The sequence below is a fragment of the Rhinatrema bivittatum genome, chromosome 1 (genome assembly GCF_901001135.1).
Source record: "Rhinatrema bivittatum chromosome 1, aRhiBiv1.1, whole genome shotgun sequence".
In the NCBI taxonomy this organism is placed as follows: Eukaryota; Metazoa; Chordata; class Amphibia; order Gymnophiona; family Rhinatrematidae; genus Rhinatrema; species Rhinatrema bivittatum.
The window spans coordinates 763,644,172-763,669,150 of NC_042615.1; the positions used below are offsets into that span (position 1 = coordinate 763,644,172).

A 24,979-nucleotide genomic window follows, 5' to 3' on the forward strand; every position below is an offset into this window, starting at 1 on the left:
GATCGCTCCCGGGACCCCCACTGGACCACCAGGTACCTGTAAAATGTTTTTGGGGGGGGTCGGGAGGGTGGAGGAAGCAAAGGGATTAGTTTTAAAGGGTCAGGGTGGGTTTAGGGGTTATTTTTGTGTGCCGTTTTTCCCGCCTTCCCCCAAAACGATAAGAGAACCCCCACGATCAATATTGTGGGGTTTTCTATTGTTTCGGGGGAGCCCACGATTTCTGACGATATTTTCATTCGTCTGAAGCCCGATTCACATCCCTAGTTAGTGCAATTAGTGTAGCTGTGTTTAAAAAAGGATTGGATACGTTTTTGGAGGAGAAGTCCATTACCTGCTATAATTAAGTTGACTTAGAAAATAGCCACTGCTATTTCTAGCAACAGTAACATGGAATAGACTTGGTTTTTACGGTACTTGCCAGGTTCTTATGGCCTGGATTGCCACTGTTGGAAACAGGATGCTGGGCTTGATGGACCCTTGGTCTGACCCAGTATGGCATGTTCTTATGTTCTTATGTCTGAATCTTTTCTTATTCTAACATTTTCTCTTTTTTCCCTTCTCACCTATTAATTCCTGTATACAATTCTGTTGTCTCTAAGTTTCACTCAGCTGGTTTATTCCACTCTTGTCCTTCTGTGAAGCTGATTTACTAACCCACAGGTTAGTGACACAAAGCTGTCCACAAGGTTACCACCCATGCATGCAAAATCCCCGCAACCTTTTCTTATATAAATGCAAAGGCACTATAACATTGGTGTGCAATGGCTGGGATTCGCTTTGTAGGGATAGAGTGCTAAAAGAGCGGAAGGACAAGACGACAGTAGTCTTGAAGTTAGAACCTGTGGCAAACATCTGAACATAAAACAACACAATGGGAATGACTGTTACATTTAAAATAAAACACTTTAATGCTCTAAATATAGTTCAGGACCTGTCTGGCGCTTAAAAAGTCATAAGAGAAAAGGAAAGTAATGTCTTACTTTGGTTCTCCTATCTTGACACCAGGATGCTGTGTATAGGCATGGGAATGTGTGCTGGGAGCAGATTTAAATGCCATCGGACAGATGGGACACTTGTAGAAGACTTCACAATGTGATCCTTGGATGTGAGATTTTAGTGCAGCCACATCAGAGTATACAACATTGCAATGTACACAGCTGCAAACAAAAACACACACACAAATCATTATTCAACCTATTGGTAATATGCAATATTTTTTTTGTCTTTTCTCAGAGTATATATGAAGTTACAGAAGAGCTTGGCTACTGTAAATGCTATGATAAGTTTCATGATAATTTTAACATTCCTAAAATTCTGTTATTTCGGTGAAGCAAAACCCTTCGCATGACATTGCAAGCACAAAGATCACAAATGAGTAGCTCCTGCTGATGCCAATGAACCATTGTGCCAACCAGAAAAACACAATGCAAACCATAGTTTAGAAGTATTATCTTTTGTGCTCTTAGAGAGGACAACTTTAGAAGCCATTTCCATGGATATAGCAGTCCTTTAGATCAGGGGTGGGCAATTTCAGCCCTCGAAGGCCGCAAACCAGTCGGAACTTCAGGATATCCCTAATGAATATGCATGCGAGAGATTTACATGCACTCTGCCTCAGTTGTATGCAAATCTATTTCATGCATATATTCATTAAGGACATCTTGAAAACCCGACTGATATGCAGCCCTCGAGGACTAGAATTGCCCACACCTGCTTGGGTGCAGAAATGGGCTTTTAAAAAAATGACCTGCTTGATATATCAGTCTTAGAGCCTAGCTTTCAAACCTATCCGTGAAAAAGCATTCTCCTGCATAACTGCACATGTGGAAATTTTTGCTAGTATTTTATAAACTGTTCATCAGAAGCATCACAGTCTATAACATACTGCAGAATTCTACTCCAAAAGTATGCGCGTATGTTTCAGTACACATGAATATTTCCAGTGCAAGAAAGCACGTGCTTTCTCTGCCTGTTTTATAAATATACATGCACACATTGTAGGTGCATAAAATATATAACATATTCATAATGACCCCACATTTATATGTAAAGGCAGGCAATTATATGTGTGCGTACTCGACGTTTATGAAATAGCATGTCCACACGGACATACTACTAACGCGCATGCAGCATATGCTATTTTTACGTGTGAAACCACTCTGAAAATTCACTCCTTAGGGCTCACATTTCAAAACTGTGCATTTAGATGAAAAGTATATTTTCCTTTTGAAAACTAGAAAAGGAAAAATTAGTTACAGAGATTTGTAACTCCATTTCCTACTGCTATGTTTTTCTGCCTAAACTTTGTGCATTGTTGCCTCTCCTAGCCTAACCCTGTCCCAGGAATGTCCCTATGAAAATGCGAATAAAAGTACATGTAAGCAACACATCAATGCCTTCTGTTTTCTGCATACAGACTGGGATCTTTTACTTGAAAATTACTCTCCTTAAAGCTAAAAGTGGTGGTCCACTTCGACCATGCACAGACCCAGCGGAATACATTTCCTCTCGGCTGCATGCAGATGCAGATAATCGAGCAGTTTCCTGTTCTCACTTCAGTCTTATAGATTAGGGAAGATCTATTTGCACCATGCCGATGAGTTTAAATGAACATTATACATTGTTGAAGTCACACAAAATAGCTTCGGTTATTTTCTTATTCAATGTTATGCTCTTAATAAAAAGAAACAGAAGGAATTATTGATCACTTATGCCCCCCCCAAAACCAATGGTTAGAAATTATAGCTATTGTATACCAAGTGGTGTTAAATGATACTCGGGGCATACATTAATTTTGGCAATTTATAATTGCAGACTAAGAGAAAGAAAACCTACAGGTGGCAGAAGACTCCAAGAATGAGCCCGTGGTTTTGTCCAGTGTGCTACTATGCAGATTCCAGAGCTCAATTTGTACCAAATACAACTTTCCTTTAAGCCACACAAAACATGCAGATCTTTAACAGATATTTTAGACAATAATAGGTAACAACTATTTCACTCATGATTACTTAAATTCTGAGTCAGTGAACAGGAAAAAGGGAATTTGATGCTCTGGAATTATTCTCTCGTTTCCTGAAGTCATCAGGCACAACAAAGCATCAATCACCTTGATGGCGTATTTATATTTTGTGTATTTTTTATATTGTGCCTGCAAAGCTTAACTACACAGCAATACTTACCGAAAGCCAACCCTCCGGGTGTAATGCAGACAATTCTTGGTGACGTGAGTCTGAAAATGAACAGATCTGCAGATCGCACCACATTCAGGACACGTGTACGGGGATTTATGCTGATGGATTCTCTGATGGGAGGCAAAGCTGCACTGGTTGGGAAGGAGCATTTGGCAAATGCTACAAGTCTTCTGAAAAAGTAAAAAGAAAAAAACAACCCCAATAACAAACAAATCCAATATAAAATATTTGGCTTCCGTATGCTTTTTTGAGCATTTCTGCCAATAAAATCAGGAGTCAGTTTTGTAAAGAATTCAAATTTGGCAAAATGTTTAATGCAAGTATTCCCACGGAATAATGTGAAAGTCTGACCATCTATTTTCTTGGCTTTATAAAAATTCACATTCTTAAGTTGTATGGTTAATATTTTCTCCTGTTTGAAAAAAAAAAAAAAGTTCCTTCTCTGTTCAATCATATAATTCCCTGTCTATTTACCGGTAGTAGGTGAAATGCTAATATACGTAGAGGAAAACTCTGTCCACTGTGTACTATGCAATATTTCAAAAGAACATGGGGAATTCAACAGTAACACTTCCCTTGCAAGTTACAGAAGGCTTTAGTTTTTTTCCTTTTAAAAATATTTCAGAAGCAGCCATGACTGAAGTTACAACACTACAACTTTGCCTTTGCTCCATGGGCATTCTTATCAACATGTCTAGCACCTGGGGTGCAGAGGAACTGCAGAGCAGGCAGAGCCACTGAATGAATTTCAAGTACACCAGCCCAAAAGGAAAAAAGGTTTATTTGTAAAAGATAGATGTTGCAACTTCTGAAAGGCTATCATGTAGAACTGGGAGGGCATTTTCCAAGGAGATATGAGGTCCATTTTCAGCTGCTCTGTGGCTTGGCTGGTTAGCAGGATAACATGAATTATGTGCACATAACAGGTTTGATGTACACAAGAAATGTTTTAATGCATGCATCATGGTCAATGCTCACAAACACAATCTGTGCAGAAATCATGTTTTCTGCATATAAAATAGAGTCTATGTGCAATGTGTGCAGAACATATTTTGTGTGCATAAAAGCTGTGCAGATAAAATATGAGTTAGGACCACGAAGTTGTGATTCTATCTCAAATTAGGAAAACAACATGAGTTAGGAGCATAAAAGATGTATTTCTGACTTGGGTTAGACCACAGCTTTTATGCTCCTGACTTAGGCTTTCTTTGTAAGCAGAATTTTTTGGACTTCAACTTTTATGCACAGAAATCATGGTTTATGCTCCTAAATCATGGGGGTTTTTTTTCTGTGCATAAATGCCCAATACAGGACCATGGTATCAGAAACTCCAAATTCGACCTCTAAGAGTGACAGAAACCCCAGAAACTTCACTTCTGAACTTCACTTCACTTCACTTTTCCAGAGAAAAGACTTGAGTTAAGCTTGTGTACCTCTCTGCGTTGGGAACTGTGAATGCCTTGATTAAAACTGGATATGAATGCAAGAGCAGTCATTTGTGTGAACAGCTTTACTCATGATTGGGAAGGCATTTTTGAGTGCTAAACTCCTTGTAGCATCAGGAGAGAAGTGGTACACCCAGTGTGTGACAAACCGTGCGCTGACATGCGCACACAGCCCATTGTGCCTTCTTACATCGGGGCCTTACTGACAGACCCTGCTTGAAGGTGCTAAGAGCAAGAATATGCCAGCTAGATGTCATCAACGTATAATTGGTAATAAGAACTACAATTCTGAAGAATTTTTTCCCAGGAATGCCATGAAGATTTTAAACAAAAAAAAAGGAGAAAGAAGTGACCCTTTGGAAGCCCCCATTAGGCAGAGAAGATGTGTGGTCCAGTACCGCGCTCTATGAACTAGCTCTTATAAACAAATCAAAACCTACGTTTCTCAAGCCCTAGATCAGAGAGGTGAAAAAAGGTGAGTCCCACTCAAACCCTCAGCTGCTTTATAGGCTGTTTTTTTAATATCAGCTTTTGGTAGGTGGAGACCTCTTTCATTTAAAGTGACCACTCTCCTCCTCTGTTCACATGTGCTGTGGTGATCCTTATACAGTAATGATAACAGTAGTAGTAGTAGTAGTAGTAGTTAGTTATCCCTATCTGCAGTTGCTTTGTTCTGATATTATCTAATAACAGTTTCTGTTACAGATTTGGGGATTTAGGATTTTAGATTGAATTACTCACCTTCCCAAGCCTGAGATCAATGCGAGTAGGTTTTTCCTACAGATTCCTTTACAGATTCCATGGAAACCTAGCTATCTGTGAAAGGGTGATGGGAAGGAGAAAGACAAATTATGCTGGCCAAATACCTTGACTACATTCTATCTACAGGTGCCACGTCTACATGCAACTCACCTCAACTAACAGAAGCAAATGGCCCAACTCGCATCCCCTGCTCTGGACCCACACTTATTCCTCCGTATTCTCCATTAGATCTTAAAGGGCAAAGAATCTTGATCCACTAAAGTAGCTCTGTCAATAGATCCTCAGTCTTCATCTGTTCTCAATGTCCATCTGTCGACTAGACCATAAACTCCATAAAGCACAGACTGTCTCCTATCACTACATACACCTTGCAGCGTTATATGCTTAGCAATAGTATGACCTTTCCTACTGTTTTGCATTTATGTTATGTAATAAAAATAAAATTATTTCTGGAAAATCATATTTTCCAATTATTCTTGGGGTTTGGGAGAGGTAAAAGTCCTCAAAATGCTTAGAGATTTCTATCTTGTAAATCTAGTTAACATTAGACCTGCAATATTTATGGTTTGTCTTACTAGCACCAAACTATGACATCCCTCAAAACACACTTACTAATTGATAAGCCCAGTAGAGTGAGGTCCAGGGCCTATACATCCTGGATTTGTTCTGCCTGCATGGCCTCCTCTACAGTACTGTTTGCTAAGGCCTCTTCTCCTGTCTGTCTTTCTGTTTCCAGCCTCCTTCTCCTCTTTGCTTCTGCTACTGCAGCCAGAAAACAAGAAGAAATAATTTGTCCTATCAAGTATATATTTTTTTCTCTGTTATATAATTAATACTTAATGTCATCCTTCCAAATGGCAAGTTATTTTTCCAACTTCAATGTGAAATAATAAACACTGCATGACAACACACTTTAGTACAAAGTAGAAGATTGACTATCCAGTTCATCGTTTTTCATTTCCATGTCAATAATGAAATTTAAATGTGCAGTCAGGGTAACAATTATTATTGTCTAAGGAACTCCATTTATCACAGCTTAGATTCAACAGGGGGCGCTCATGAGCCATGAAGAATATGGCTGCCTGTTGATCTAGCTCCTTTTGAGCAGATGAAGATTAAATACAGCATTCTATTATAGACATCTATTCATCTCTTAAAACCAGTTTCCTATACTCAGGAAGATGTCTGGGTTGAAAGTGAATAGATTTGAAAATGCCTTTGTTTTAGCATCCAGTACTATGAAATCAAAACAAGATCCCCTGACCCCGGTGCAGGTGCTGCCTGGTAAGTTTGCAGCTTCATCTGATCTGGTTCTTGCAGAGCTTCAGCAACTGAAAGATATGCTGCAGATAAATGTGGAAAATATTGCACAATTAAGATTGGCAGAATGGTCTACTAATTCAGTGTCACCTTCCTCAATCAAGAGTGGATTTCCTTGATAATCTCATGGATCAGTATGAAGCCACCATTGTTCAGATGCAGAGTGTCTTTGCCAAGATGGCCACCTTGCAATGTTACATTGAGGGCCTATCCAGCAGAGATAGGAGAAATAATCTTCGCTTTTTGGGGATCCTGGAAGGTAGGGAAGATATGTTGGCGTGTCTGTTAAATTTCATCCCAAAGGGTCTGGAGATTTCCTTTGCTTCAATGCTGGAAATAGTCCTCACCAGGTCCCATTACGCCCACTGAAGCAAGCTAAATTCCCCAGGCTAATAGTGTTTAATTTATTATCCTTATGTTTTGGCCATATTAGCTATCGCTAAAGAAACAGATCCTATTATTATAATGGACTCAAGCTGCTGTTTATGCCTAATGTAGCAACAATGACAGTTCAATGCCACAAACAGTCCCTTAATCTCCATCCTTGGCTGAAAGCTATAGGGGCCTGTTTTGGCATTCTATATCCTGCCATGATGCAGGTCGCTTATAACGATACTAAGACTTACAAATCTCCAGAGGATCTAAAATAGTATCTGGATAGTCTCACAGCTTCGACCCAAATGATAACTTGAGAAACAATCCTGCTGAATTAGTTTTCAGCTCATCCTCCTATCCTCTACTATGATAGGAACTTCTGTGATGAGGATGAGGATGTAAGTTGATATTCTGAAGTTTTTTGATGTAAATAATTTTTTTTTCTATATGTTGACTTTTCCAATAAGCCTTTGTGGTTTGACTGTGGTCCAACTGATCGCTAAACTCTTTTTTTCTTTTTTTAAATTCTTTTTGATAATTTGGACATTGTCATGCTTCTTAGTCATCAATTCTTGGGAAACAGTGGTCATCAATGTTTTTCTTTCAAAACAGGGACGTGCAAGATACGAAACACCCACACAAACAGGAATCACTAAGGGTGTATGTTTTAATAGAATTCATCACTAAGGATAAGTTACATTTATAGAATGAGTCCTAGACTCAAAACTGCTATAGAATTGACCTGGACATGATAGTGTTCTCACTCATTTAACAACTAACATTGATTAAAAACTATGTTACCGAACCTAATGGCGCCTGTGTAAACTGATAGATTTTAATAGCATTACTTTTGTGCCTTACTATAAACATTGTGACGGTACCCACCTTAACGACGGTATAGAAAAAGATTTAAATAAAATAAATAAATAAATAAATAATGGGAAGAACTGATGCAATGTGAGTATGGGCCGGATTTTCAAACGTTTACGTGTGCCAGGCCTATTTTAAAAAGGCCCGGCAACGTGCATAAAGCCCCATGACGCGTGTAAGTCCCAGGGCCTTACTAAAGGGGCGGTCCGTGGGCGGTCAGGGGCATGGCCAGAGGCCTCCGACACAGCGGCCTTTGCTGCTGTGTCAAAGGATCGCGAGCCAGCAGGCTGCCGGCTTGCGCAAGTTGTGCCTGCCCAGAGGCAGGTGCAAAAGGTAAGATAAAAAGTTTGGGGGTGTTAGAGTAGGGCTGGAGGGGAAGGGGTGGGAAGCTCAGGTTAGGGGGAATGGGGGAGGGCAGTGCAGCTCGGCATGTGCAAAATGCACAATTGTGCACCCCCTTGTGCACGCTGACCCCTGATTTTATAACTTGTGCGTGCAATAAATATCTCCTTTGCATACAGCATCTCCTTTGCATACAGCGATTCATGGTATGATGTCCTGGTATGGATTAGTGGATTCTTAGAGGCTGCTGCATCCCATGGATAAGGTTTATACCTTTTTCCATTTCACCATCAGTTCTACTCAAGGACTGATTATTTTTTACTCTCATTTGGCATCAGTAAATGAGGCTCATTAATGGACTTCACCCTATCCTTATCTCTGATCATGCTATGATTTCTCTTTCCTTAAACTGGTTGCCTCCTGCTCCTAAGAGTTCTTCATGGAGATTTAATGCTGGTCTTTCAGAGAACATGACATTTATAGATCATCTTCATACTGCAATAGATAATTATTTTTATGTATAATGACATTCCCAATATCTCTATTCAAACTTTATAAAGGGACTTTAAAGTGGTGAAATTATCAGCTATATTATAAAGAAGCATAAAGATTTGCATAAAGACATAACTTTTCTGAAGCAAAATCTCTCATTTAGAACAGGAGTATATTAGATTGCAAGATTGTTGTCTATTGCCTAATATATATAAACTGAAGTATCAGTTTAATATCTTGCTACATGAGTATATTGGGAAAGTGATATTTCTCCAAAAACCTCAATATTACTCAGAAAATAATAAAACAGGTCAGTTGTTGGCTAGATAGAGATATAAACAGGAAAAGAAGAGAATCTCTGCTCTTTAATCTGATATGTCTAACTTGGTGGTTAAGAATGTGGATGTTATTGAACAATTTCAAAATTATTTATCTTTATACACATCTATATCCTCTAATGAAACTTGTTTATTTGCTGATTTTTTGGCTAATATTAAGTATCCTTTCCTTACAGCTGCAGAGAAGAGTTTTTGGATCCCGCAATATCACTTATTTTATTTATTTATTTAAAATAATGTATTGGCCACTTATAGAGGACATGCCTTACTAAACACATTACAATACATAAGAACATAAGAAATTGCCATGCTGGGTCAGACCAAGAGTCCATCAAGCCCAGCATCCTGTTTCCAACAGAGGCCAAACCAGGCCACAAGAACCTGGCAATTATCCAAACACTAAGAACATCCCATGCTACTCATGCAATTAATAGCAGTGGCTATTCCCTAAGTAAACTTAATTAATAGCCATTAATGGACTTCTCCTCCAAGAACTTATCCAAACCTTTTTTGAACCCAGCTACACTAACTGCACTAACCACATCCTCTGGCAACAAATTCCACAGCTTTATTGTGCGTTGAGTGAAAAAGAATTTTCTCCGATTAGTCTAAAATGTGCTACTTGCTAACTTCATGGAATGCACCCTAGTCCTTCTATTATTGAAAAGTGTAAATAACCGAGTCACATCTACTCGTTCAAGACCTCTCATGAACTTAAAGACCTCTATGATATACCCCCTCAGCTGTCTCTTCTCCAAGCTGAACAGCCCTAACCACTTCAGCCTTTCCTCATAGGGGAGCTGTTCCATCCCCTTTATCATTTTGGTTGCCCTTCTCTATATCTTCTCCATCGCAACTATATCTTTTATGAGATGCGGCGACCAGAATTGTACACAGTATTCAAGGTGCGGTCTCACCATGGAGCAACAAAGAGGCATTATGACATTTTCCGTTTTATTCACCATTCCCTTTCTAATAATTCCCAACATTCTGTTTGTTTTTTTGACTGCCGCAGCACACTGAACCAACAATTTCATTGTGTTATCCACTATGATGCCTAGATCTTTTTCCTGGGTGGTAGCTCCTAATATGGAACCTAACATCGTGTAACTACAGCAAGGGTTATTTTTCCCTATGTGCAACACCTTGCACTTGTCCACATCTGCCATTTGGATGCCCAATCTTCCAGTCTTGCAAGGTCCTTCTTAACCACCAAGTTAGACAGAGATTCTCTTCTTTTCCTGTTTATATCTCTTGTGATTTAACTACTCTGAATAATTTTGTATCATCCGCAAATTTGATAAACTCACTCATATTCCTTTCCAGATCATTTATATATATATATATATATATAAAATCACCAGTCCAAGTACAGATCCCTGAGGCACTCCACTATTTACCCTTTTCCACTGAGAAAATTGACCATTTAATCCTACTTTCTGTTTCCTGTCTTTTAACCAGTTTGTAATCCATGAAAGGACATCGCCTCCTATCTCATGACTTTTTAGTTTTCATAGAAGCCTCTCATGAAGGACTTTGTCAAACGCCTTCTGAAAATCCAAATACACTACATCTACAGGTTCACCTTTATCCACATGTTTATTAACTCTTTCAAAAAATGAAGCAGATTTGTTAGGCAAGACTTCCCTTGGGAAAATCCATGTTGACTGTGTTCCATTAAATCATGTCTTTCTATATGCTCTACGATTTGATCTTGAGAATAGTTTCCACTATTTTTCCCGGCACTGAAGTCAGGCTCACTGGTCTATAGTTACCCGGATCGCACTGGAGCCTTTTTTAAATATTGTGGTTACATTGGCCACCCTCCAATCTTCAGGTACAATGGATGATTTTAATGATAGGTTACAAATTTTAACTAATAGATCAGAAATTTCATTTTTGAGTTCCTTCAGTACCCTAGGATGCATACCATCTGATATAGGTGATTTGCTACTCTTTAGTTTGTCAATCTGGCCTACTACATCTTCCAGGTTCAGTGATTTTGTTCAGTTCGTCCGACTCATCACCGCTGAAAACCATCTCCAGAACTGGTATCTCCCCAACATCCTCATTGGTAAATACGGAAGCAAAGAATTCATTTAGTCTTTCTGCAATGGCCTTATCTTCCCTAAGAGCCCCTTTAACCCCTTGGTCATCTAATGGTCCAACCAACTCCCTCACAGGTTTCTTGCTTTGGATATATTTTAAAAAGTTTTTATTATGAGTTTTTGCCTCTATGGCCAACTTCATTTCAAATTCTCTCTTCGCCTGTCTTATCAATGTTTTACACTTAACTTGACAATGCTTATGTTTTATCTTATTTTCTTCAGATGGATTCTTCTTCCAATTTTTGAAGGATTTTTTTTGGCTAAAATAGCCTTTTTCACCTCACCTTTTAACCATGACGGTAATCGTTTTGCCTTCCTTCCACCTTTCTTAATGCGTGGAATACATATGGACTGCGCCTCTAGGATTGTATTTTTAAACAATGTCCAAGCCTGTTGAACACTTTTAACCTTTGCAGCTGCACCTTTCAGTTTTTTTCTAACAATTTTCCTCATTTTATCAAAGTTTCCCTTTTGAAAGTTAAGTGTTAGAGCTGCAGATTTACTTATTGTCCCCCTTCCAGTTATTAGTTTAAATTTGATCATGTTATGATCACTGTCGCCAAGTGGCCCCACCACCGTTACCTCTCTCACCAAATCCTGCGTTCCACTAAGAATTAAATCTAAAATAGCTCCCTCTCTTTATGTCTCTAGCAAGTCCTGATGTTACATTTACCCAGTCAATATTGGGGAAATTGAAATCTCCTATTATTATTGCACTGCCAAATTGATTTGCTTCCCTGATTTCTCTTAGCATTTCATCATCTGTCTGACCATTTTGTCCAGGTGGACAGTAGTATACTCCTATCACTATACTTTTACACAACACACATGGGATTTCTACCTATATAGATTCTTGTATGATCTTTATCTTGTTGAACTCTATACCCTCCCAGACATAAAGTGCCACACCCCGACCAAGTTGATCCTCCCTATCATTGCAATATAATTTGTACCCTGATATAGCACTGTCCCATTGGTTATCCTCCTTCCACCAAGTCTCTGTGATGCCAATTATGTCAATCATCATTTGCTGCTATACACTCTAACTCTCCCATCTTACTTCTTAGACTTCTGGCATTGGCATACAGACATTTCAAAGTGTGTTTTTTGTTTGTTTTAACAACCTGCTTTTCAGTTGTTTGGGATAATTCGGAAATCATTAGCTTTGGTGATTCTTTACATATAGGCATATGGACTATGTTTGCTTTTAATGGAACCTCTCTGTGGGATGCCCTAACTCTCCTGTTTCATTAATATCCTTCAAGGATACATTTCTCCGAAACATGCACTGCTGAGTGACTGTCGGCTTTCCCCCTTGTTCTAGTTTAAAAACTGCTCTATCTCCTTTATGAAAGTTAGTGCCAGCAGCTTGGTTACACTCTGTTCTTATGATACTTCAGTTTATATATATTAGGCAATAATCAGTTCAAAACATATGACAAAGATTAAGAAGCCCTCTCGTCTTTGCAGCTATGGAAATCTCTGAGATCTGATGGCTTCTCAGCTGAATTTTACAGATCTTGCTCAACTAAACTACTTCCTAAATTACTGGTTCTTTTTCAGAAAATACAGGATACTGGTTTTTCTTCTCACTTTTATTGATGTTCAGATTGTGGTATTTCTTAAACTAAATAGAGATCCTTTGTTGGTTTCTAATTATAGATCAATCTCACTACTAAATGTTGATTATAACATTTTTTGAAGCATTGATCCACAGAGAGGGTGTTACATTATGGATAATGCTCATATGATTCAGAATATTATTTCTATCGTGCAGAATATACTGGAGCTCCTGGTAGTTAATTCCTTAGATATCAAAAGACTTTCGATCATATGGAATGGGATTCATTCTTAAGTTTTATAATGGTTTGGTTTTAGAGACTTGTTTAATATTCGGCTGTTATATGAGCATCCCTGCTCTTATTTGAATGTTAAAAATGTACTATCTAATTAGACTGTTTTACATACAAATATAATGCAAGATTGTCCTCTGTAACTCTTCCTCTTCAAAATATCATTGGAGTCTTTATTGCTTTCGCTATATCAAAATCTCTTAGTTAGCATAGAACATAAGACTTGCCATACTGGGTCATACCACAGGTCCATCAAGTCCAGAATCCTGTTTCCAACAGTGGCTAATCCAGGTGACAAGTATCTGGCAGGATCCCAAGGGGTAGATAGATTCCATGCTGTTTATCCTAGGGATAAGCAGTAGATTTCTGCAATTCCACCTTAATGGTTTATGGACTTTTCCCCCAGGAACTTGTACAAACCTTTTTTAAATGCATCTACACTAATAGCTTTCAATACATCCTCTGGCAACGAATTCCAGAACTTAAGTTTGCATTGAGTAAAACAATATTTCATCTTATTAGTTTTAAATGTATCTTCTAGTAACTTCATTGTACTCTTTTAACGAGTAAACAATTGTTAATGCTTACTCATTCCACTCCACTTATTTTATAGATCATTACTATATCTCCCTTCAGCCATCACTTCTTCAAGCTGAAGAGATGTGACCTCTTCAGTCTTTCCTCATAGAGAAATCATTCCATCCTCTTTATCATTTTGTTTGCCCTTCTCTGTACCTTTTCTAATTCTGCTATTTATAGTTAAGGGTATTCCATCTGAGGGGTTTAAATGTAAGCTATCTACTTTATGTGGATAAGGAAGGCATGCAAGGCATGTGCATTCGTTTCAAACAAAATTGAAAAACAAATTGAATAGGGGCTGATTCTTTTCTTTGTGGGGACCCCCACATTAAATTAATGATGTTTGTTTCATTTGTTTGAAATAGAATGATTTCTATAAGTCATTATTGTCAGTGGATTTATAGAAAATATAGGAAAGCAACAGGTGCATGTGTACAGTTAGAAATTGATATAGTGTAGAGCAAGCAGTCAGCAGAAAAGGGGAGGATGTGCATGCTCTCAAGGAGATGAGAGGAATGACATATTTCAGCATTTTGCTAGTCTGGGTGCTGATCTTGAAGACTGAGCATGTCCAAGATTTGCTCTGCAGTGCTTCCCAAGACATTGGCTGTGTGAAAACATAGCTCTGAATTGATTGCTAAAGTTTTTTTGCTGTGGCATATTTTATAGACCCAGTATGCCAGCCCATCAACAGCCCGTCACACAAGAGAAGAAAGCAAAGCAGTGAAGCAGTGCTGCATCATAGTATCTGTGACTCATTGCAGATTTGTGTTGCTTCACTTGCAATTTATGTTCTGCTTTTCCTTTCAAGTGATTGAAGCCTTATGTGCACTTGAGATTAATCATTTATTCTCTGTTTGCTTGGCAGTGGGCACAGTGTGGGCAGTGGGCACTAGGCATACGTGAGCATTGAGGACAGGGCAGACTATTTTGTGAAGCCTGTCTGTGCAGAGAAGTAGTGCAGACAGTGTGACACTCACTGCAGCAGTTTCTCTGTGTTCTCTACAGAACAGCATGGTACTGGCACAGTCTGGGAATTACAATACCACTGAAAAATATTAAATCTTTGTTGTAATCTTCATATTCCCAGTGACATAGAAACAATCATGTCAGGGTTAGGGTAAGGCAGAGCAGATGACAAATGTAAATTTGTCCAAAACTGGGCAGGTTGGCATTGGTACTAGCAATGCTAGCAAGAATCAAAAAAGTAGTCCTGCACTGAAACTTAAGAAGAATTTCTTCTGAACTACTAAGGCAGCAGGAGCCAGCCCTATGCCAAAGAAATTGGCATATGGAGATGATGTGCCAGATGACAGTGGGTGTATTTCTCTCCAATCTTCTGTTTTCAACAAGAGGGAACAAGTTGCAGCAGATGCTACAGTCAAAGCCATATTTTCCTCCACTGATTCAGATGAAGAGTCATTACTTGGGTGTCTGAATCAGAAGATATTGAAAGTATACTGGAAGAGGAAAATTTGGGAGGCATATACAGTGTGTTAACATCATCATCCAGTTCACTGATGGGGAAGACAGGACAAAATGAGGAGAGGGCTGAAGAGTAGGCAGCACAGGTAGAAAGCTCAAATGATGTCCCTGGCATTGTTCCTCAGAGTCCATCATCTCCCAAAGCTCCAGTGCCAGCATCTTCCAGTAAGGAGGTACAGAAGGGATCATGGAAGAAATCCATGATCTGGAGATATTTCCAAATAAAGGATGACCCACACTTTGCACATGTAAAAGAGGGTTTTATCTGCCTGAGTTGTTTTGAAAATCAAGCCTTTCTGTATATTAGACAAGTTTATACCCTCCATACAACAAAAAAGATTCATCCCAATCATGATCTCCCCTCTGAACCAACTGCTGGGCCTCACCTTATTCTCCTTAACTCTGCTGAATGCGCAATCCCTTTTGAAAAAGACTCACCTACTATACGACTATCTTATGGAAGCTCATCCTGACCTTTGTGCCATCACCGAAACTTGGCTAAAGCCCGAAGATATTGCTATAATCAACCAACTTCCTCTACAATCATATGATATATTCTCTACCCCAGACTGAAAAAAAGAGGAGGCGGTCTGCTTCTTGCAGCTAACAAAAAACTAGGATTGTCACTTCAGGTTACAAACGCATCACATTCTCTTGAATTTTCAGCATTTAAATCCTCCCACCTGCAAATAGGACTTACCTATGCCCTTCCAGGATGCCTCGAATCAGACCCATCTCCACTAATTGAATGCATAGCTAAACACATCAATACTGACACGCCGGCCATACTTCTGGGAGATTTCAATCTCCATGTGGATGCAACTCCACGCTCTTCCAGCTGTGACGCATTCCTCAACACTCTTAACTTCATGGGTTTCAAACAAATCATTAATGAACCTACCCATAAAGCAGGACACACGTTGGATCTTATCTTCATAAACCAGGACCTCACCCTTTCTTCTCACACAATTTGCTTGCCAGTCCCATGGTCGGACCATATGTTAATCAGCACTTCCTTGAAGAACCACCAACCTACCCCCGCATCAACACAGAAAAACACGGTCCAATTCAGAAAGCTATGCAACCAGGAAACCCTCTGCTCTCACTTGTCTGCAGAGCTAATCCATCTTGACCTCTCGGACGCTGACTCAGCCTCAGCCTCCTGGTCTAAAATCACTAAAAAAGTGGCAGACCTTACCTGCCCGTTAACCACCAAAGTCATTCAATCAAACAAAGACAACAAAAAACCATGGTATACACCAGAACTAAAAACCATAAAGCGTGAACTCAGAAATAGAGAACAGCTATGGCGCAAAAACCCGTCAACTGCAAACCTGTTGGCTTTCAAATCCCTTATGCACCATTACAGGATCTCCATTCTTCACACAAAAAGAGACTTCTATTCACAGAAAATCCACCACTTCATCTTTGACCCAAAAGCCCTCTTTTCCATGGTATCATCCCTCACCAAAACACCCTCCACGTCTATTCCAGATGATAAAGCTGCAAGCAAAGCCGCTGAACTAGTCACCTATTTCAAGAACAAAATCTCTAACCTTCTGGCACCGCTTAAGGAAAACAAAGATCCTATTCCTCCACATCCCTTCACTGCTCCTCTACAACTAACCACAAGCCTGGAGTTCTTTGAGCCTACCTCCTCTTTAGAGATGGAAAATGTGCTAAAGAAACTTAAACCGGCTTCTCATCCTTTGGATGCGATCCCAGCCAACCTTCTCATCACCAGTTCTAAAGCCATCACCAAGCCTATCGCACAGATCATTAATTGCTCCCTAGCACAGGGCCTAGTCCCTGACCCCCTCAAAGTCGCCATCCTGAAACCTCTTCTGAAAAAACCTAATCTTTCTCCAGACAACCTGGCCAACTTTCACCCTATAGCAAACCTTCCGTTCATTGCCAAAATCTTGGAAAGAATAGTAAATAAACAACTCTCGGAATTCTTGGACAACAACATACTCTCCTCGTCTCAACTCGGCTTCCGTAAATCCCGAAACACAGAATCCCTCCTAATCTCACTGCAGACACCATTCTCCTGAACCTCGAAAAAAACCAACCCTGTCTGCTCATCCTCCTCGACCTAACAGCGGCATTTGACACGGTGAATCACAATATTCTAATAGATCGTCTAGCTGATATTGGCATCAAAGGCATCACCCTCAACTGGTTCAAATCTTTGCTCCAGAACAGGAATTACAAGGTCAAGATCAACAGTAAAGAGTCACACCCAATCAGCTCCACTCTGGGAGCCCCACAAGGTTCTTCATTATCTCCAACATTATTCAACATATACTTGCTCCCGCTTTGTCAGCTCCTTACCAAACTAAATCTAACCCATTATTTATACGCAGACGATGTTCAAATTCTCATACCGATTACTGACTCACTTCACAAAACCTTGGATTTCTGGAATTCTTGTCTACAATCCATCAACAACCTGCTAACAAGCCTCAACTTGATACTCAATTCCAACAAGACAGAGTTCCTCCTCATCACCCAAGATGGTAATTACCCGCTGTCCAACACACACCCCGCTTCTCAACCAGCCCTATCCCCCCAAGTCAGAAATCTTGGAGTCATCATGGATAATCAACTGAACTGCAGAAGTTTAATCAATAACACCGTAAAGGATTGCTTTTTTAAACTCCAAGTTTTAAAACGGTTGAGACCTCTCCTCCACTTCCAAGATTTCCGAACAGTTTTACAAGCAATCATTTTCTCTAAAATCGATTATTGCAATTCATTTTTACTCGGCCTCCCTGCTAACACTATAAAACCTTTACAGATGTTACAAACACTACAGCAGGGATTCTAACCAAAACCAACAAAAGAGACCATATAACACCCATCCTAAAGTACCTGCACTGGCTCCCAAATTCAGAATCTTGTTCAAAGTCTTATCAATCATCCACAAAGCCATTCACAACATCACCCCACTGGATCTCAGGATCCCATTTCAGCCTCACACTACCTCTAGACCGGTGAGACTAGCATATAGAGACACTCTACAGGCCCCCCCTATCAAAACGTCATTAAGGAAAAGAGCTCTCTCCACCGCTGGCCCAAAGCAATGGAACTCGCTCCCTTCAGACCTCAGGCTCGAACAATGTCCGATCACCTTTAAAAAAAGACTCAAGACCTGGTTGTTCAACCAAGCCTTCTCTTAACTCATCTGTCTTATCAAATCTCCCACTAGTAGACTCTGTCCTTGGCAAATCTCTAATGGTACTTTCGCTCTAATAAACCCGCCGTAGTAGCACTTAATCCCTGTGCCCTATTCTTAGTCACTGAACATTACACCAGCTAGCATTAGGCTCACCGGTCAAGTCTCCTTTCTTATACACTATGTTAAACCCAGTTCTTTGTATCCAAGTTTGATCACCCTGGTTTAATGCAAGACATTCTCATGTCATGGTTTTTGTTGGAATGTAAACCGAAGTGATTGGTAACTCTGTTACTTGAATATGCTAAACAAACAAACAAACAAATAAATAAATAAATAAATAAATACGTTCATTTTCTAAGTTAGGATGGATCCTCCAGATCTCTAAATCAACTGAGCTCTTTAATAAATCACTGTGCAAATATCATAATTTGTTGGAAACAAAAGGGGCACTTAACTAATATTGACATGCATTATCACCTACATAAGCAGCACCCCTTAGTGCTGGCATCTGGGGAGGGTGTAAGTGGTAATGGTGACTCAGAGACCCCTTTTCCAGTCAGGGGAAAGGGGCAGAAAAGAGGAAAAGTGTTCCCCAATGTGATTCCATGCCCTCGACTCCTTCCAGCAGTCAGTGACAGGCAAGCAGCCACCTGCCAAGAATCAGAAACGAAAGATGATGAAAGATGATGGAAGAAATGGGGTGAGTTTCAATAGCAATGTACTTGGGCAGCAGACAAGCAGCAGTTAAAGTTATAACAAGTAGGGATGTACATTTTTTTAAAAAGAATGTGCAAAATGCAAGAAATAAAGCTGATTTTTTTTCATTCAGAGGCCCTGAAATGAATCAGGAGCCCCACAAATGAAATAAACAATATTTGTTGCATTTGTTTTAAATGAATTCATCAGGCATAGGCCTAGGCCCCACCTAAGGCATAGGCTGAGACCCAAGCAGGGGCCAAAGCATAGACACGAGCATGTTGCCAGGGTCTTGGCCTAGAACCAGGCCGACACCGGGGCCTCGACCTACAACCCCCCAGAACAAACTTATCTGATTCAACGGGCATTTGAGGAAGCAGCCAGGCCAGGTCCTGAGACTTGGGCCTCATTCTAGGCAGGAGCCTGGACCCAGACGTGATGCTATAGCCTGGAGGCCGGGTTCTGACACTGGGTCCTTGACCTGGACCCAGGCCTAATGCTGGGCCTGGCCCAGAGGTCGGGTCCTGATACCTGGGGCCTTAGCCTAGGCAGATTCCTGTCATAGCCCAGACAGGGGGCCAGATCCTGACACCAGGGCCTCGACGCAGACCCAGGCCTGACACAGGCCAGTCAGGGAGCCTGGGTCCTAACATGGGTTCCCAGCCTAGGGCAGAGCCCAGGTCCAGGCCTGATGATGTGGCTCAGCCTGGAGGCTAGGTCCCGATGCCAGATACTTGGCCCAGACCCAGGTCCAATGTTGGGGCCTGGCCTGGAAGCCAGTTCCCAACTCCTGGGCCTCATCTTAGAGTCAGGCCCAGTCTCAGAGCCCAGGCCTCGGACCATCTCCGATGCATCCAAAGTCCTCTTATGGTGGGATCATCTTGATCTTGAACATCTTAACTTTATTCTCAGTATGGTTCTGTTTTGTTATTTTTTCCCTAAAAATTTTTATCAGGAGGTGGAAAACATATTAGTCCATTTTTATGGTGTGACAAAGCTCTGAGAATAGCTCTTAAAAAATTTTACCAAAAGGAAAGGGGGTGTTCATTTCTCTGATTTTTATTCATACCATCATGCTTTTATGTTACTCATAGAACTTTAACTGAATTTGAAGAATTAGTATTAACCTTACATAAACCATGAAAGTTTTCTAATGTTGTCTCTTTATGGTACAACCCTTTTTTAAAGTCTTCACAAAATGTCTCATAGTAGTTGCCGCCTTCCTCAGGTGTTCACGTCTACCCCTATCTAGACGATTGGTTGATCAGGGCTCCCACTCAGCAAACTGCTCTGTCGTCCCTACATCTTACATCCCATCCCTACATCTTACATCTCATCCCTACATCTTATAGTTCACTTGTTAATTGTTCCTATGCTTCTCTACTCTCCTATTGGTTTTTTGTACCCCCTACCCTTCCCCTGTTACTTGTAATTTCCGTTACTTTTGTTCCATGTAAACCGAGGTGATATTTCAACTAACATCGGTATAGAAGACTCTTTAAATAAATAAATAAATCTTACCTAACACACTCTGATTTCGCTAGGATTTCTCGTCAACTACAACAAATCTTACTTAGTACCATCTCAAACCTTATCATTCATAGGGGCAGACTTGGGCACCTTGCAGGCAAAAGCTTTTCTTTCTCGACAATGAGCTCTCACTCTCATCTCTCTCGCACACCAGCTGCAGACTCTGCGCTACACGACTACACGCCGCTTGCTCATCCTACTGGGACACATGGCGTCCTCAGTTCAGGTCACCTCAATGGCCCGCCTAGCCATGAGAGTCATGCAGTGTACTCTAAGGTCACAATGGACTCAATGCATCCAGCCCCTGTCGACCATTGTCCATGTCACTGACTCACTCCGTCAGTCTCTTGCCTGGTGGAAAAATCAGATCAATCTCCTCCAAGACTTGCCCTTCCAGGCTCCAGACCCTCAAATAACTCTCACCACCGATGCTTCCAACCTCGGCTGGGGAGCCCATGTAGCCAATCTGCAGACACAAGGAACTTGGTCTCCAGAGGAAGCCAAACACCAAATCAATTTCCTGGAGCTTCGAGCAATCAGATATGTTCTCAGAGTATTTCAGGATCGCCTCTCCAACCAAGTCATCCTGATTCAGACGGACATCTAGGTGACCATGTGGTACATCAACAAACAGGGAGGCACGGGTTCCTACCTCCTGTGTCAGGAAGCTGTGCAGATATGGGGGGAGGCCCTCTCCTACTCGATGTACCTCAGAGCCACCTACTTGCCGGGAGTGAACAATGTGTTGGCAGACAAGCTAAGTCGCGCCTTTCAACCGCACGAGTGGTCTCTCAACCCCTCAATAGCGGACTCGATCTTCCAACAATGGGGTTACCCTCAAATAGACCTCTTTGCGTCACCTCAAAATCGCAAATAGAGAACTTCTGCTCTCTCACTCACAGCCAGCACTATCAGCCATGAGATGTGTTCTCCCTCTCATGGACATCCGGTCTCTTATATGCATTCCCTTCACTTCCACTTCTCTCAAAGACTCTCATGAAGTTACATCAGGACAAGGGAACCATGATCCTGATAGCACCTCACTGGCCACGCCAAGTGTGGTTTCCAATACTTCACGATCTCTCCATTCGCAGGCACATTCCCTTGGGAAAGGACCTGCTTCTGACTACGCAAAACGACGGGTGCCTGTGCCAACCCAATCTTCAAGCCTTGTCCCTGACTGCACGGATGATGAAAGGTTAATCCTTCAGCCACTTAACCTTTCTGAATCAGTTTCCCGTGTCCTGATTGCTTCACGGAAGCCTTCCACGAGAAAATCTTATTCTTACAAATGGAACAGGTTTCAGTCATGGTGTTCTTCTCAATCCCTTGACCCCTTTACCTGTCCAATCACGAAGTTTCTGGATTATCTCTGGCACTTGTCAGAGTCAGGTCTAAAAACTTCCTCCATCAGGATGCATGTCAGTGTGGTAGCCGCCTTTCATAAAGGTGTCGGGAATGTTCCCATATCAGTACAACCCCTTGTAACACATTTTCTGAAGGGCTTACTTCACCTCAAGCCTCCACTGTGTCCTCCGGCCCCTTCTTGGGACCTCAACCTGATTTTGGGTCAGCTCGTGAAATCACCATTTGAGCCTCTCCAATCCTGTGAACTTCGCTATCTCACATAGAAAGTGATTTTCCTTTTGGCAATCACTTCGGCTCACAGAGTTAATGAGTTACAGGCCCTAGTTACCTATCCGCCTTAAACTAAACTTCTGCAGGACCAGGTAGTACTCTGCACTCACCCTAAGTTCTTGCCTAAGGTAGTATCAGAGTTTCATCTCATTCAATCCATTATACTACCTACCTTTTTTCCCAGGCCCCATGCCAGTCCAGGAGAGCAGGCTCTGCATACCCTTGACTGTAAACGGGCTCTAGCATTCTATCTAGCCATACAGCTGCCCACAGGAAAAGCACTCAATTTTTTGTCTCTTTCCATTCCATCAAATTGGGGCAGCCTGTGGGTAAGCAGACTCTCTCCTCCTGGTTAACGGACTGCATATCCTTTTGCTATCAGCAAGCAGGCATTCCACTTCAAGACCGTGTTAAAGCACACTCTGTGAGGGCCATGGTGACTTCAGTAGCACACCTATGCTCGGTGCCGCTTCCTGACATTTGCAGGGCTGCCACCTGGAGTTCTCTCCATACCTTTACAGCCCACTATTGTTTGGACAAGGCTGGAGGACAAGATTCCATCTTCGGCCAATCTGTCCTGCGTAACCTATTCACAACTTGACGTACCAACACCCTTCCGCCTGCCCGGTAGAGTTCAGGATGCCCTCGACCAAATTTCACCCCAGTCCTAATGCCTTGCACACCTGAATACATTTGGTGCATACTCAGACATCCTCAGCTCGGTACTCACCCATATGTGAGGACTACCATCCTGCTTGTCCTGTGAGAAAGCAAATGTTGCTTACCTGTAACAGGTGTTCTCATAGGACAGCAGGATGTTAGTCCTCACGAAACCCGCCCGCCGCCCTGCGGTGTTGGGTTCGTTACGTTTCTTATTTTATTTTTCGGCACTTCCGGTAGCTTTTTAAACAAGACTGAAAGGGGACCCCTGCTGGCTGCAGGGGTGGTGCCATGCTGGGCATGCCAGTAGGGGCCAGACAGAGTTCTAGAAACTTTGACAAAAGTGTTCTGTGATTGGGCTCCATCCTGTGATGTCACCCATATGTGAGGACTAACATCCTGCTGTCCTGTGAGAACACCTGTTACAGGTAAGCAACATTTGCTTTATGTAAGGAATTACACATCCATTTTTTTATGCCATATTATTTTGTAATCTTTGATGTTACATGCCCCATTAGCTATCTCGCAGAGGAAGCTCTTGGATTTGTTTCTTACTATTGCTCTTAAATTTGTACTTTCTAACTGGAATAACAACATGTGGCTTAATGTGCATTTTTGGTAGAATTCAGTGTGTTTAAATTATAGATATGAAAATCTAGCAGTGGTTAAATATAATCAGATTGCTCAATGTGTAGAAATGTGGGGACCTTTTGATCATTATTTTAAAGTCTGAATCTTTTAGTTAAGCTGGCAAAACTTCCCATTTTCTTTTGTTCTGGATTGTCCCGTGCTAGATGTGATTGTTCTGTTATGCATATGTGAAAATGGCATGGATATTCAAACTTGCTTGTATATGAGATACAATTCATCTGTTGCATTTGATTTTTTTTTCTTTTTGTAGTTGTTCATCTTTATATTAATATAAAGGTTTCAAAAAAGATATTTGAACAAAAAAAAAAGATTTAAAAAAATGGCGGTACCATGCAGTAACACTATATCACACTTTAGTAAATTTAACCTTAAAGCAGATAGTTTTCATATCAGTGAATCTTCCAAAATTATGTGTGTTGCTTCAAGCTGCATAGAGGTAGCAGGGGCGGTTCTATAATGAGGTAGGGTGAGGCGGCTGCTTCAGGCAGCAGAACTGTTTGGGCTGCAAAAAATGCCTCTCTCAGAACACCGGTGTGGCGTCCGCCTCACACTGCCTACCCTACCCCTACTGTGGCTGCCAAACAGAGGAGGGACACTGCTGCGGGCTACCACTGGAGGCCAGAGCGGTGGCAGCTGAAGAGAAAAGGGACACTTCTGTGGGTCGCTGCCAGATGCCTGGCTGGCGCTGGCTGAAGAATATTCTTAAACGGTTGTAATGGCCATTACATACTGAAGTATTCACTAAGGATTTCTTCAAATTGTTTTTGGTCTCTTGGGGTCAAATAGTGGGAATTATTTGGCTTTTCCTGGATAGTAACTGTTATAAAAGGAAACATTTATAAGATATCTGGTAAAAGAAAAATTTTCAGACTGTCCTGAAAATAATGATTTGGGGTGTGAACGAGAAACCACCTCAGATGCTCCATTAACACCTTCCACTCTGGTCATAGATCCATACATACTTTTTATTCATCTTCTAGAGCCTTCAGACATACAAATCTACTTCTGCCCAAGGCTATGTCTGCTTCCTATGGGGGCAAATGATGTACAAACATCAAACCATTTCAATTGGAAAGGAAACTATAGAACTCAGAGTCACAATATGAAATTCCAGGAGGGATGATTGAGAACCAATGTCCAAAAATATTTCTTCACAGATGCCTGCACTACTCTCCCAGAAGAGATGGTAAAGATGAGAATGGTGATGGAATTCAAAAGGGCATGGGACAAATACTGCAGATCCCTAGAGGCTAAAGGATGGAAATGATAAAATGAGGTAACCTATATTTAGCTTTAGGGTAACATTTCTACTTGGGGGTATCCTGCATGAAGAGGCAGTTACTACTGCAAGCAACTTGCTGAAAAGACTGACTGGATCATTTGGTTCTTCTCTGTGGTCATTTACTATGTTCTGACACATTTAAAATTTGGATACATGAACTCAAGTAGGAAAGCAGATGCAA

General features: G+C 41.0%; 1 protein-coding gene across 4 annotated transcripts in view; it reads right to left on the reverse strand.

Moving 5' to 3' along the window:
• ZNF532 (zinc finger protein 532) overlaps positions 1-24,979 on the reverse strand; it is a 229,839-nt gene that overhangs the window by 107,293 nt on the left and 97,567 nt on the right. For all 4 annotated transcript variants that reach the window (XR_003852972.1, XM_029579489.1, XM_029579507.1 and 1 more), the window contains exons 3-4: positions 3,180-3,361; positions 981-1,157 (exon numbers count right to left, since the gene is read on the reverse strand). Coding sequence is in view for 3 of the 4 variants with exons in the window: in XM_029579489.1 (XP_029435349.1) it covers positions 981-1,157; positions 3,180-3,361 (359 nt within the window). In the remaining variant the exon portion in view is untranslated. The remainder of the gene's footprint in view (positions 1-980; positions 1,158-3,179; positions 3,362-24,979) is intronic.